The sequence below is a fragment of the Dendrobium catenatum genome, unplaced genomic scaffold (genome assembly GCF_001605985.2).
Source record: "Dendrobium catenatum unplaced genomic scaffold, ASM160598v2 fragScaff_scaffold_146, whole genome shotgun sequence".
Taxonomy (NCBI): Eukaryota; Viridiplantae; Streptophyta; class Magnoliopsida; order Asparagales; family Orchidaceae; genus Dendrobium; species Dendrobium catenatum.
The window spans coordinates 602,403-615,524 of NW_021318608.1; the positions used below are offsets into that span (position 1 = coordinate 602,403).

General features: G+C 35.0%; 1 protein-coding gene across 3 annotated transcripts in view; it reads left to right on the forward strand.

Annotated features, from left to right (window-relative positions):
- The window catches only part of LOC110114351 (haloalkane dehalogenase 2), a 56,927-nt gene extending 52,048 nt beyond the window's left edge, over positions 1 to 4,879 (forward strand). For 2 of the 3 annotated variants that reach the window (XM_028700994.1, XM_020847203.2), the window contains 2 exons: positions 4,297 to 4,440; positions 4,526 to 4,879. In XM_028700994.1, the coding sequence (XP_028556827.1) occupies positions 4,297 to 4,440; positions 4,526 to 4,565 (184 nt within the window). In that variant the 3' untranslated portion in view covers positions 4,566 to 4,879. Of the gene's footprint in view, positions 1 to 4,221; positions 4,253 to 4,296; positions 4,441 to 4,525 lie in introns of those variants that run through there. The other variant, XM_028700997.1, reaches the window with a different exon arrangement.
- Positions 4,880 to 13,122: the final 8,243 nt, after the last annotated feature.

The following is a 13,122-nucleotide window of genomic DNA, read 5'->3' on the forward strand; positions in this document are numbered from 1 at the left end:
AATTAGCAAATAATTAATTATTTATAATTAAATATAATTAATTAAAAATAATTAAAATTAGCATGATTAATTATAATTAAATCAAATTAATTATAACTAATATTATTTTTAATTAATTATATATAAAATAACAATAATTTAAAATCCCTATAATCCCTAAAATCTTCTCGGTCGACGGATTTAGGGGATTTGGCCGTGGAAGCCTAGGCAAGGGAGAAAGTTACCTTCACTGTCGGCGAGCTACTGCTCTCGACTCTGATCAAAATGTCGTAACTTTCGATTCAACAGGAAGGGAATGCTGTCGAATGAGGGAAGTCGGACAACCAAAAGGAGTCGAAGAAGTGTACGCAAAGGAGAAAGGAACCTTCACTGCGGGCGAGCTCCCTGTGCGGCTTCCGATCAAAATGTTGGCATTTCCGGTTCGACAGGCAAGGAAAGTCGTCGACAGAGCAAAGTCGAACGGTGACTGAGGAGTCGAAGAAGCCGCGCGAAAGGGAGAAGCTTATCTTCACAGCCGGCGAGCTCTTGTTGCTGCTCCCGATTAAAATGTCGTAACTTTCGATCCTTCTGGAAGGGAAAGTCGAGGAAGGAGCGGCGTCAAACAGCACGGAGGGAGCCGAAGAAGCAACGCGAGCTCTTGTTGTTGCTCCCGAACAAAATGTCGTAACTTCCGATCCAACGGAGAGGGAGGTCCGTTGGAGGAGCGATCGAACTGCAACAAAGGAGTTGGAGAAGTGACGCCAAAGGGAGGAAGTTAACTTCACGCCAATTAGCTCATGTTGTTGCTTCCGATCCGACGAGTAGGGAAGATCGTCGAAGCTACGAAGTCGAACAGCAAAGGGATCGGAGAAGCACGCGAGAGGGAAAAATGAGAGGAGAAAACTGAGAGCCTCGTCTCCTCCGATATTATCGGCGTATTAGTGAAACCGAAGTTAGATAGGCTTTAAAGAAAATGAAGTGCATAAAAGTTGTTGTACCTGATGATATTACAATAGAGGTGTGTAAATGCTTATTAGATGAAAGAATTTTTTTGGCTTATTGAACTTTAATATTATTTTAAAGATTAAAAAGTTGTCAGATGAGTTGAAAATAAGAATGTTGATTCCTATTTTTAAAAATAAAAGTGATGCACAAGATTGTGTGAATTATAAAGGAATTAAGTTAATGTGTCATACTTTAAAACTATGGGAGAGAGTTATGGAGCATAGGTTATGGCATGTACTAATGTTTCTCAAAATCAATTTGGATTCATGCAGGGTATGTCTACTATGGAAGCTATACATTTATTGAGTGGTTTGATGGAGAAGTATAGAGAGAATAAAGAGGATCTATATATGATATTTATTGATTAAGAAAAAGCTAGGATAAAGTTCTAAGAGAAGTGCTTTGGAGGGTTCTAGAAAAAGAAGTGGTTAATAATGCTTATACTTAAGTCATTAAGGATATGTATGTAAGGGTTGTTACTTGTGTTCAAACAAAAGGTGGTTTGACCAAGTATTTTCTTATTTCAATTAGATTACATCAAGGATCAACCTTAAGCCCATATCTTTTTGCTTTAGTCATAGATGTTCTCACTAGACATTTGCAAGAGGTTGTATGGTTTATGCTTTTTGCTAATGTTATTCTTCTTGTTGATAAGATTAGAGAGGTTGTTGAAGGTATGCTTGAATTATGGAGGTCAACCTTAGAGTCTAAATGTCTTCGTTTGAGTAATCTAAAACAGAATAAATAGAGTGTAATTTTAATAGTAATAGATCTAGTGGGGGGATTGTGACTTTGGACGACCAAGTCATTAATAGAATAAAAGTACACGTTTTAGATATCTTGGTTGTATTGTTCAGAGTAATGGTGAAATAGATGTAGATATTATTAATAGAATTCAAGTTGATGATTGAAGTGGAGAAATGCATGAGGCTCGTTGTGTGATTAAAAAGTCCTCAAACTTAAGGGAAAATTCTATAAGATGGTGTTGAGACCTATAATGTTTTATGGTACAGAATATTGGCTATTAAAAGAGAAGCATAATATTAATTGTTGCAGAGATGAGAATGCTGAGGTGGATGAGTGGCTTTACTTTTAGAGACAGAATATGGAATGAGCATAAATTCGAAAAGGTTGGAGTAGCTCCAGTGCAAGATAAGATTTGAGAGAGTCGTCTTAGATGGTTTGGTCACATAAAACAGCGGCCTTCTGATGACCTAGTTAGGATAGTAGATTTATTAAATTTGGCTTATGTTAAGGAAGGTAGAGGTAGACTTAAAAAAACTTGGTTAGAAAATATTAGAAATGACCTTTTTTTTATTAGATTTAAATGAGAATTTGACTCTTAACAGGGAGAAATTATTTTGTGCGGAGTATGGACGGGAAGAATCGTCTGGATTGATGCATATTTACCAAGTATTTGCTGAGTATTTAAATACTCAGTAAATCATAAAATACTCAGCGAATAATCACAAAATACTCAACAAATACTAAAAAAATACTCAGTAATACTCACAACTGAGTATTTGCAAATATGCAGAAAATACTTAGTAAATATGCAACAAATATGGACGATTCTCAACTTTCGGACTCCGCATGTAATAATTTCTTCTTAACATAACACAATGGAGAAAAAAGATTCATGTAGGCGACCCTACGTAGTGGGTTAAAGGCTTAATGTTGTTGCTATTGTTGTGTCATTTTTTTGTTGTAGTTGCAGCAGAGATTGTTTTTAGCCGAAGACCTTTTCCCTTCTTTAGGAAAATAGTATGTAGCAAATAAGTTCATATCCTTAGTATTCAATGGTTGTCATGGAAAATATTTTAGAGATTAGAACATCAAGCATTACTGTTCTTCTTCTTTCTTTGAATTATATTAGAGGAAATCTCATTTAGTGATGTTAGATTTTGTATGCTTTAGATTGGAACATCCTTTTCTTTTTACAAATTACTTGAGAATTACCGCATCATCGTTGCATGTCATCTTGAGATCTTGATAATAATTCAATTTAAGTAAATAAATTAAAGTATTCAATAATATGAACATTACCTTGTTGGTTAAAATCTTAGTTTTGATCATGTAGATGAGGCAAAATTCTTCAGTATGTTTGTTTAACGTCGTCCCAAATTGCTTTTGCGGTGGAGAGAAAAATATATGGTCCACTGATTTCAACCATCATGATATTTCACAACTATATTATGATCATGTAATTTGTTTCATCCTAAAGTATACATTTTGATTCTCTCAACTTTGAAGGAGTATGCACAAGATGGATTTTTTTTTTCTTTCGTTTTGAAAAGGTCTTTACAATTTGGGCACTATTAAATAATTTCTCCCATTTGGATGACATGAGGCTCGTAGCTCTTAGAGTTATCATTTGGTCTGATTTTCACCATTCATGATAGTCAATTCCTTGCAAGAGAAGTCAAGTAACTAGTCTTTATGATGAGAAGGAAGAATCTCACAAAAAGGTGAAAGCAAAAAGAACAAAGGTTGGAAACAAAAACCCTAACTTTGCTCTAATTCCATATAGAAAAGTAGAAAAAATTAATATTTCATTGCTAAATTCTATACAAAATGTTGAAGTACTTATTGACTTATCCAAAAGGCTTGCAATAGAAATAAATCACAGCTATTTACAAAAAAAATCCCCAAAAAGGGCCGACAACTAGAAAAGGTAACGGAGGCACACCGATTACAATTTAAGAGCCATAAGAGGATCATCCCAATGATTAGAACTCTTAATCTGCATGGTCAAGGATCCCTATTAGAATTGGTTAACTTGTGGATCTCATGATCCTTCAACACACCAATATGAGCAACTAGTTCTAGAAGCTAAATGATCTTGAACATGAATTTCCATGCATTGCCTTATAAATGTGATGATTTCCAGACTCTGCTATGACATCTGAATCATCATAATTTTTTTTTCATCTTAATGTACAAATATCATAAACAATGTGCTGCCATGGTTGGAAAAACTCAGAAGGCTGAAGTAAACTCATAAGAAAGTAATTCATATGGCTTCAGCTCCTTCCCTACATCGTCCATGTACATCCTCCCATTTGTAACCAGTATAACTAAATCGACATGAAAACTATCATCCCCCTTAACATACAATTCAGCATTCCAATTAACAACTTCTGTAGAAAAGAATCTCTTAGTTTTTCCTAATTAATATAATTGATCAGCTTTATGGATTTTTAATTGCCACTTCTAACTGCTGCATTTTTGCTTCAGTTCTTTGTTTAGCTAACATTTTATGAGCAATCTATGAACCATTTCAATCTATTAAATGGTGATTGTTCATTGAAGTTGGAGCAAACCAATACTTGTTGCATGGGGGGCATCTGACAAGTATTTGCCCATTTCTGAAGCTGAGGCATTTCAGAAAACTAATCCTGAAGCCATCCAGCTTAAGGTGATAGAAGGAGCTGGTCATATGCCACAAGAGGACTGGTAATTGAATATGATCTACTTTTATTAGTGCACATTCTACCAAAATAGCTTAGCTGTTAATCTTTGATTTATCTTTTGGTAACAGGCCTGAGAAGGTTGTTGAAGCTCTTAGAAGGTTTCTGTGAATAAAGCCACAAATGACTCTTATTGAGATTTTGCCTATTATTGAACAATTTGCTCTATGACCAGCTCTTGCTTATCTATATTATACTATCTTGAAGATGGGACAGTTCATGGAGATTTTGAGTTTGTAAGTGAAACAGACAAATCTCATTTCTCTCGGCCACTCTCTCTTTCAACCATCTCACCACCATTGCCTCATGTAAGCTAAAGCTTTTACAAAAATATGTATAAAATATAATTTGCATATCTATATTATACTGTGTCCTATAACTTGAAATGATGGTTGAAATTAGAATGGAAAGTCATTCGATCCTAATTCAAAATTTTATTCAAATTTTTGTTCGAATTCGGTTCGAACTTTTATTTGAATATGATTTGAATTAATAATTTAACCTTGGTTTGTATTATAGCTCTTGCACCAATTAACTCGCATCACGAACTCTTTCTTTTTCAAACATCACTGAATCCTTTGTTGCCCCACCTCCCAATGAGAAATTATTTTGTGCGAATACCGGACAGTCTGGATATCAACCACAACACATCACATCATACGGTATTTAGCGGTACACAACACTAGTACCGAGCAAAAAAATGGACGGCGTCCGGTTTCCGCACATAATAATTTATCCCTCACAACAAGTTCTTGCCACAAACTATTCTTCTTGTTCATATGTTGATGGTCTTAATGATCAAATTTGATATTGATTTAAACCTTCATTTGGTAAAATGTACCTTATTTGTGCTTGCATTTTAACTAACAGCGTCTCCTTAACTAGGATTTGTCATATTTAAACTAAAAAAAAAATAAAAATTAGTTTTTAATATTAATTTTTCTTTAATGTCTTGGCAATTTGGTGAAAGCATCGGCCGGACCTTGGCCTGGGAAGATGAAGAAAAGTTCTTCATGGTTTGAATTAATAATCAAATCTTGATCAGAAAATGATCTGAATAAAAACTATAGTCAAAGCAATTTTTTAATATAAAAATTTTTAGTTAAAAAAGCCACCTTAAAAATAATAATAAAACTATCCCGAATGAAGCCTTTATATCAAGAGAAATTTTCATATATACTATAACTATGTAATACCTCCAGTAAACTTTTTCAATAATTAAATTAATCAAAATTTTCTTTGGACCAAAAATCTTTTAATTTACAATGCATCTTTAACATTTTGGAGGAAAAAAATTATATAATAGATAGGATTATAAACATGATATAAATGAAGTATTTAGAAGTTAAAATGTTTAAATGGATTTTTGTACATGTTTGATTATAATATTAACATGAATGCTTAGATTATAAAATAACATTTAAACTACTAAGCGAGTTCATTAATATATTAGGAAGACTTTTAATTTTTTTATATATTAGAAAGATATATATATTGGGAATATTGCTGAAATTATTTTAAGAAAACTCGTGACTTTAAGAAGAATAATACAAATAATAATGAGATCCAAACATGGTGAATAAAAGGAGAGAGAAGCAAGATGGCAGAAGAGCAATGGGAGAACCATTAGTCTTGAGAGTAGAGTTGGGATCATCTTAATCGTAGCAACGTTTGGGCCATTGCAGGCATCGGTTGTTGGGTTGCATATATGCCACCGTAAAGCTCGTAACAAAAATAATATCATTGTCAAATCTACGGGTTGTAAATGGCTCGAGCCAAGCTAAAGTCACCCCTAATTTGAACTTTGATTAATTAATTAAACTCGAGCTTTATTTTATGAGTTCAAGCCAGCCGGCTTATTTATTATGAAAGAGAAAAAAAATAAATATGATTCAAATAAATATTATAATAAAATAATAAAAAAATGATATTAGAAAAGAATGATTTAATATAAAAAGTAATATATAATTTTATTTTTTTCAATAATTGTCCTTAAAATTTTGATTGCTAATATATTTTAAGATTAGTTTATATTAATATTTTTTAATCGAGCAGGCCCTTGAGCTAGCAAGTCAATCGTGACTGACTCAAGTTTGTATCATTAACTCATCAAGCTCGACTCATAAATCATTTTTTGAGTCGAGCCCGAGTTGACTCACTAGACAGCTTGACTCACTTACTCCTACCCGGTCTTAAAGGTGAGGGGGATACAGAGGAGTAGAGCACAAAAGAAGAATCTTGAAGCATCACTTGCCTGCATGTCACAAGCAAAATTGGGCAAAGGAGAATAATGCAAAAGCTTGAACTTGAGCAGTTAGAAACATTACAGCGAAAATCTTGAAAACCTGTAGCAAGAACGCTTTAGAACTACCAAACCAAAAGGGCAGTCAATGAGGTTGAAACTTAACTGTCCTAAAACCATTTATCCATTCAGAAATAACCATCTGCACACTCAACGGCCAATAATTTTTGAATTTCCATCTCTTTAGTTTGTAAGCCACCAACAATTTAACCTTTTGCATGAGAGAAAAAGTCTCCCATTTTAGCTATCCAAATAATATACACTAGAATTGAACAAAAATGAGTGAACAGCTGTAGCCAATAATGCTGAATGCAGAGACAGTTCAATGAGGAAGAAAGAACCATCAGGAAGCAACTCGTTAAGCACAGTAAAGGAAAGGTTGCATTCGAAGAACAGATGCTTATGGATTTCTTGAGATGCGTCACAAAGATAGCAAACTCCATTCACGTTTAAGCCCTTGGAAACGAACTTATTTGAAGTCTGAAGGCTGTTTAAGCCCTTGGAAACGAGCTTATTTGAAGTCTTCAAGCCTTCAGAATAGGCTAACCGGCAATATAAAGAGAACTTCCAAAAGATAGTTTCCACCAACCTATGGTTCATGAAATAAAGATATATTATTGCCATTACCAATACAGAATAAGAGCAGAAGATACCAAAAGCGAGAGCTTTCTTCATCGAGGAGAAAGTCTTCAAAGTTGACCACCCCATAAAGACGCATAGTTCCTTAGGCACTAGGAAGAGTAGAATGATTCAAGAGGAGAATGTGCAGCTTCGTAGAATGACCTTGATGTAGGACTAAATGCTTTTAAATGGATGAAATAAGAATATTACACGATTCCTTGATTAGAACAATAAAGATGAAACCATTGGTAATTAAAAGGACAAAATAAAACAAGAGAATGGTGCCTAAGCTTAGGCCAAGCCACTTGCTAAACACTTGGAAAATCAAAATAACTTAGAAATTCAACAGCATGCTAAATAAGTAGAATTCAACAACATCCCTAATCAAACAATAAGATTAGAAGCAAATAAAGCGCACTCAATCCCTACGTTTACTAAGCTCAGCAGAGTTCGGTGAACACGATCTTCATGAATCTATCAAATCACAAAAACACGTTAGACAATGAAAATAAGAGAGAAGGGAGATTGGTAAACCCTTATCACGGTTGAGTTGCAATCTTCCACTGAACGGTGCCAAGTTGTTCATCAATGGCCTTGACAAGGGTATTTAGAATGCGCTCTACGTACCCTTAGACGGTGTTTTCGATGAGCGGGTTGACGTCGAAAAAGGTTGAGTGAAGGATGCAAACAAACCCTTGTTCGTCGTATGAGAGACTGTAATCAAGATCTGGATCGGCCATGCATGGCCTATGGAGGTTGAGATGTCGAAGACGATCGTTGATACTTCCCTTGAAGACTCCTCTTGAGATGGAGGAGATAATCTAGAGAAATCAAGAGGGGAAAGGGAAAAAAGGTGGCCGGCCAATGATGAGAGCAAGGGTAAGAGATTTGATTCAGATTTTGGGAGAGGAGATGGAGGGAATTCTAATTCAACACTTCCTAATTATCCTCTTAATTGAAAATAATTAAAGGAAGAGAGAAAGGGAGAGGAGGGGGCAAGAGAGAGGTGAGGATAAGGGATTTGTTTCGAAATTCTAATGCTAGAATTTGGAAAGTATTTAAGAGTTGTGGGCTTTTGAAAATTTCGGCCAAAGAGGGAGTATGAGAATTGGAATTATTTTCAAAGTGGAGAATTGCATTTTAGTAAAGAATTCCTATTCCAATCCTATAGGGGTCGGCGGCAACAATGGGGTTTATGGCAAGTGTTTAATGATTGCTTTAATTTGGGAACTTAAATTAAATCCCCTTTAATCAAATATTGATTTGAGGATGAGGTTTAAAACTTTCCTAAAATAGATTTTGTATTTTAGGAAAGATTTTGAATTTCAAATCACTTGGATTTGAATTCAAAATTAATCCTAATTTTATTCAATCTAAATTAGGAAATAAGGAGAAAAAAAAAGTGGGGCGGGGGGACTCAAAGGGGGCTGGCAGCTTTGGTGTGGACGTGGAGGGGACGGACAAGGGGAAGGGGGAATTGGATGGGAGGGGTGGGGATCAATGTGGCCAGCAGTTTGGTGGTGAGAAAAAGGAGGAGGTTGGAAGGTGGCCGGCGGCTTGATACGAAGGAAACAAAAAAATAGATAAAAGATAGAACCACGAACCCGGCCTTCTCCAAGGTTAGTGGGTGATCCAACTTCCCTCTCCAAGGGTCCTCACTCCAATCTTTCAAGCTCTCACGAGAACTCAAACGAAGAGAAGAAATTTTATCATTCAATCATTCATTAGCTTTAGAAGAACATGACGGGTATAAATAGCCTCGTACAAAAGACTCAAGAGATAAAAGGACGACAATGCCCCTAGGGCTTACATACGATCTCCCTTAAAAAAAGGGTAAAATGGGAAAACAAATAAACATAAATAATAAAAGCTACATAACATAATAAAAGAAAACAAATACATGAAATGACTCAAAAATACATAGACTCGATCGTGGTCGTAGATCGACGGCCACGCCTCTAATATACTTTCCATGTTCTGATGTCCCCATCAGACCTCCATCAAAGAACATACAAGTAAAGGAAGTAGTTTTGGTAATAGCACATTTAGAAATGGAAAATGAGCTTAGATAGTAGGAGAAGAGACTATTAAAAGAGGAATGAATGAATTGTTGGAATTTTCCTGACAAAGAAAGACATTTGTATTTTTAACTCGCCAACCAACCATTAATTTCATCTAAAGGAGGTAGGCAGTTCATAATTTTGAATTTGCTAGTCTAGAGAAGAATCCCTAAATAAGTCCCATATATCTTTCAAATAGAGATATATTTATTTTCAAAGTTTTAAAGGTAGCCTTGCCCATCACTAAAAGAACAGCAACAAATAGTAGGCGAGAATTAGGCCACTTGACATTGACCATAAGATGAAAAAGGCCTTTAGCCACCTCATAAACTTAAAGAGAGGAAAATGCATCCATGATAACCTTGAATAAAAAAAGGGATAAAAGATAGACATGCCTGAGCACATTGGTGGAGAGAAGGCATCCATTATTTGAAATAATTTTCTTACTAGTCCCGGACGAACCTGGAGCAAAAACTGATATTACAGAAGGCATCCGAGAAGGCATCCGTTATTTGAAATAATTTTCTTACTAATTTTCACAATAACATTCTTAAAAAAATTTTAACTTTAGCTACAATATCATATCGCAGACCCAAACGGAGACCACTCTCAAATGGCATACTTTCCCTCGACTCAAACGGCCTGTATCGTTTTCCCCTTTGCTCCTCTTTCGCGAACTTGCGACTCGCAACCTCGAGCACAACTTTCATTTTCCTTTTCTCTCCTCTCCGCCATGTTTTTTTTTTTTTTTTTTTTTTTTTTTTTGCCTCTCTCGACATATTAGTTGCATTATTAATTTTGATATTACAGCTCCTTTTGGCTCCAGTAATAAGTTGGCAAACAAAACTATTTTAATGTTTTAAACCGTCAGAAAATAGGAAAACCCCCGGAAAATTCACCTCCGAAAAACCTCTTTAAAATTGCACCGGTAATGGATGATTTTTCTGTAGTGTTTAATTTAGGCCCCCCCTGAATAAAATTTCTGGCTCCGCCACTATATATATAGGGAATATTGCTGAGATTATGTTAAGAAAACACAAGACCTTTAGAAGAATAATACAATAATAATGAGCTCCAAACATGGTGAACAGAAGATGGAGAGAAGTAAGAGGGCATGGGAGAACCAATCATACCAAACACCATTAATTATTATGTGTGGATGATGAACGTAGTCCAGAGACCAATCAGAATGCACCACATCATCCATGTGCTCCATATCGCGGCTCAATACTCCTTGATACCACGGCTCGATACCGCTAATGTGGTGCATTCTAGTTAGTCTCCAGAAGGTGTTCTGCTTCTGGCGATCACACAGAATAAAATTTGTTTTGAGAGCAAATTTGGGGTCATTTTAATATGTTGGTCGGAGACTTTGACTATTAACCAAGAGGTTAAGTCAAAGCTTATATATGTGATATGTGTGATATTTTAATGGCTCAAATATCTAAAAAAATAAAGAGTAATATATCATCTGACACCAACAAAAACTTTATTGTAGCAACATTTTGGGCCATTACATGCACAGTTGCTGGGTTGCATATATGCAATCGTAAAGCTCGTAACAAAAATAATATCATTGTTAGATCTACGGGTTGTGAACGGCTCGAGCCAAACTAAAATCACCCCTAATTTGAGCTTGATTAATTAATTGAACTTGAGTTTTATTTTATGAGTTCAAGCCAGCCGGCTCATTTATTATGAAAGAGAAAAAAATGATTATGATTCAAATAAACATTATAATAAAATGATAAAAAATGAGATTAGAAAAGAATTACTTAATATAAAAGTAAGATATAATTTTATTATTTTCAATAATTGTCCCTAAAATTTTGATTGTTAAAATATTTTACGATTAGTTTATATATTTTTTAATCGAGCAAGTTATTGAGCTAACAAGTCAATCGTGACTGACTCAAGTTTGCATCATTAACTCATCAAGCTTGACTCATAAATCATTTTATGAGTCGAGCCCAAGTTGACTCACTAGACAGCTTGACTCACTTACTCCTACCCGAGCAGAAAAGAAGAATCTTGAAGCATCACCTGCCTGCTTGTCACAAGCAAAATTGGGCAAAGGAGAATAATGCAAAAGCTTGAACTTGAGCAGTTAGAAACATTCCAACAAAAATCTTGAAAAACAGTAGCAAGAAGGCCTTAGAACTGCCAAACCATAAGGGCAGTCAATGAGGTTGAAACTCAACAGTCCTAAAACCATTTATCAATTCAGAAATAACCATCTTCAGTTCTGCACATTCAACGGCCAATAATTTTTGAATTTCCATCTCTTTAGTTTGCAAGCCACCAACGATTTAACCTTTGCATGAGAGAAAAAAGTCTCCCATTTTAGCTATCCAAATAATATGCACTAGAATTGAAAAAATGAATGAACAGTTGTAGCCAATAATGCTGAATGCAGAGACAGTTCAATGAAGAGAAAGAACCATCAGGAAGCAACTCGTTAAGCACAGTAAAGGAAAGGTTGCATTCGAAGAACAGATACAAATGGATTTCTTGAGATGCGTCACAAAGATAACAAACTCCATTCACGTTTAAGCCTTTGGAAATGAGCATATTTGCAGGCTTCAAGCCTTCAGAATGGGCTAACCGGCAATATAAAGAGAACTTCCAAAAGATAGTTTCCACCAACCTATGGTTCATGAAATAAAGATATATTATTGCCATTACCAATATAGAATAAGAGCAGAAGATACCAAAAGCGAGAGCTTTCTTCATAGAGGAGAAACTCTTCTAAGTTGACCAATCCATAAAGACGCATAGTTCCCTAGGCACTAGGAAGAGTAGAAAGATTCAAGGAGAGAATGTGCAACTCCATCAAAGAACAGACAAGTTGTTTTTGTAATAACGCATTTAGGAATGGAAAATGAGCTTAGTAGGAGAAGAGGCTATTAAAAGAGGAATGAATGAATTGTTGAAATTTCATGACAAAGAAAGACATTTGTATTTTTAACTCGCCAACCAACCATTAATTTCATCTAAAGGAGGTAGGCAGTCCATAATTTTGAATTTGATAGTAGAGAGAGGAATCCCCAAATAAGTCCCATATATCAAATAGAGAGATATTTCTCTCCAAAGTTTGAAAGGAAGCCTGCCCATCATTAAAGAACAAAAACATATAGTAGGCGAGAAAAAGGCCACTTGACATTGACCATAAGATCAAAAAGGCCTTTAGCCACCTCATAATATTAAAGAGAGGAAAAAACATCCATGATAATCTTGAATAAAAAAAGGGATAAAAGATAGCCTTGCCTGAGCCCATTGGTGGAGAGAAGGCATCCGTTGATTTCACCATTAAGCACAAATGAGAAGGTAAAATTATTGATACAAGTAGTAATACGATTCACAAACAATTGGAGTATGCATTTTTGCACAAGTCATAAGCCTCTTTATATCCAGTTTGGCATAAAAAGCTTGCACACATACTGAGATTTAAAGTTATTTGTAATTTGGTTGGCGCAAGAAATATTAATCGTGATATCTCTAAACCTTTAATATGTTAGCTAAAAGGAGCTAAAAGATATTGCTGCATGCATCCATCCTAACTTTCATATTTTTTTCTATGCTCAACTTGATTATCAATGATTCCATCATCATATAATTATAATTTTATTAAAAATTAGCTGTATGTATTCATTAAAGTCTCTAATTATATAATACTCCTAAGAAA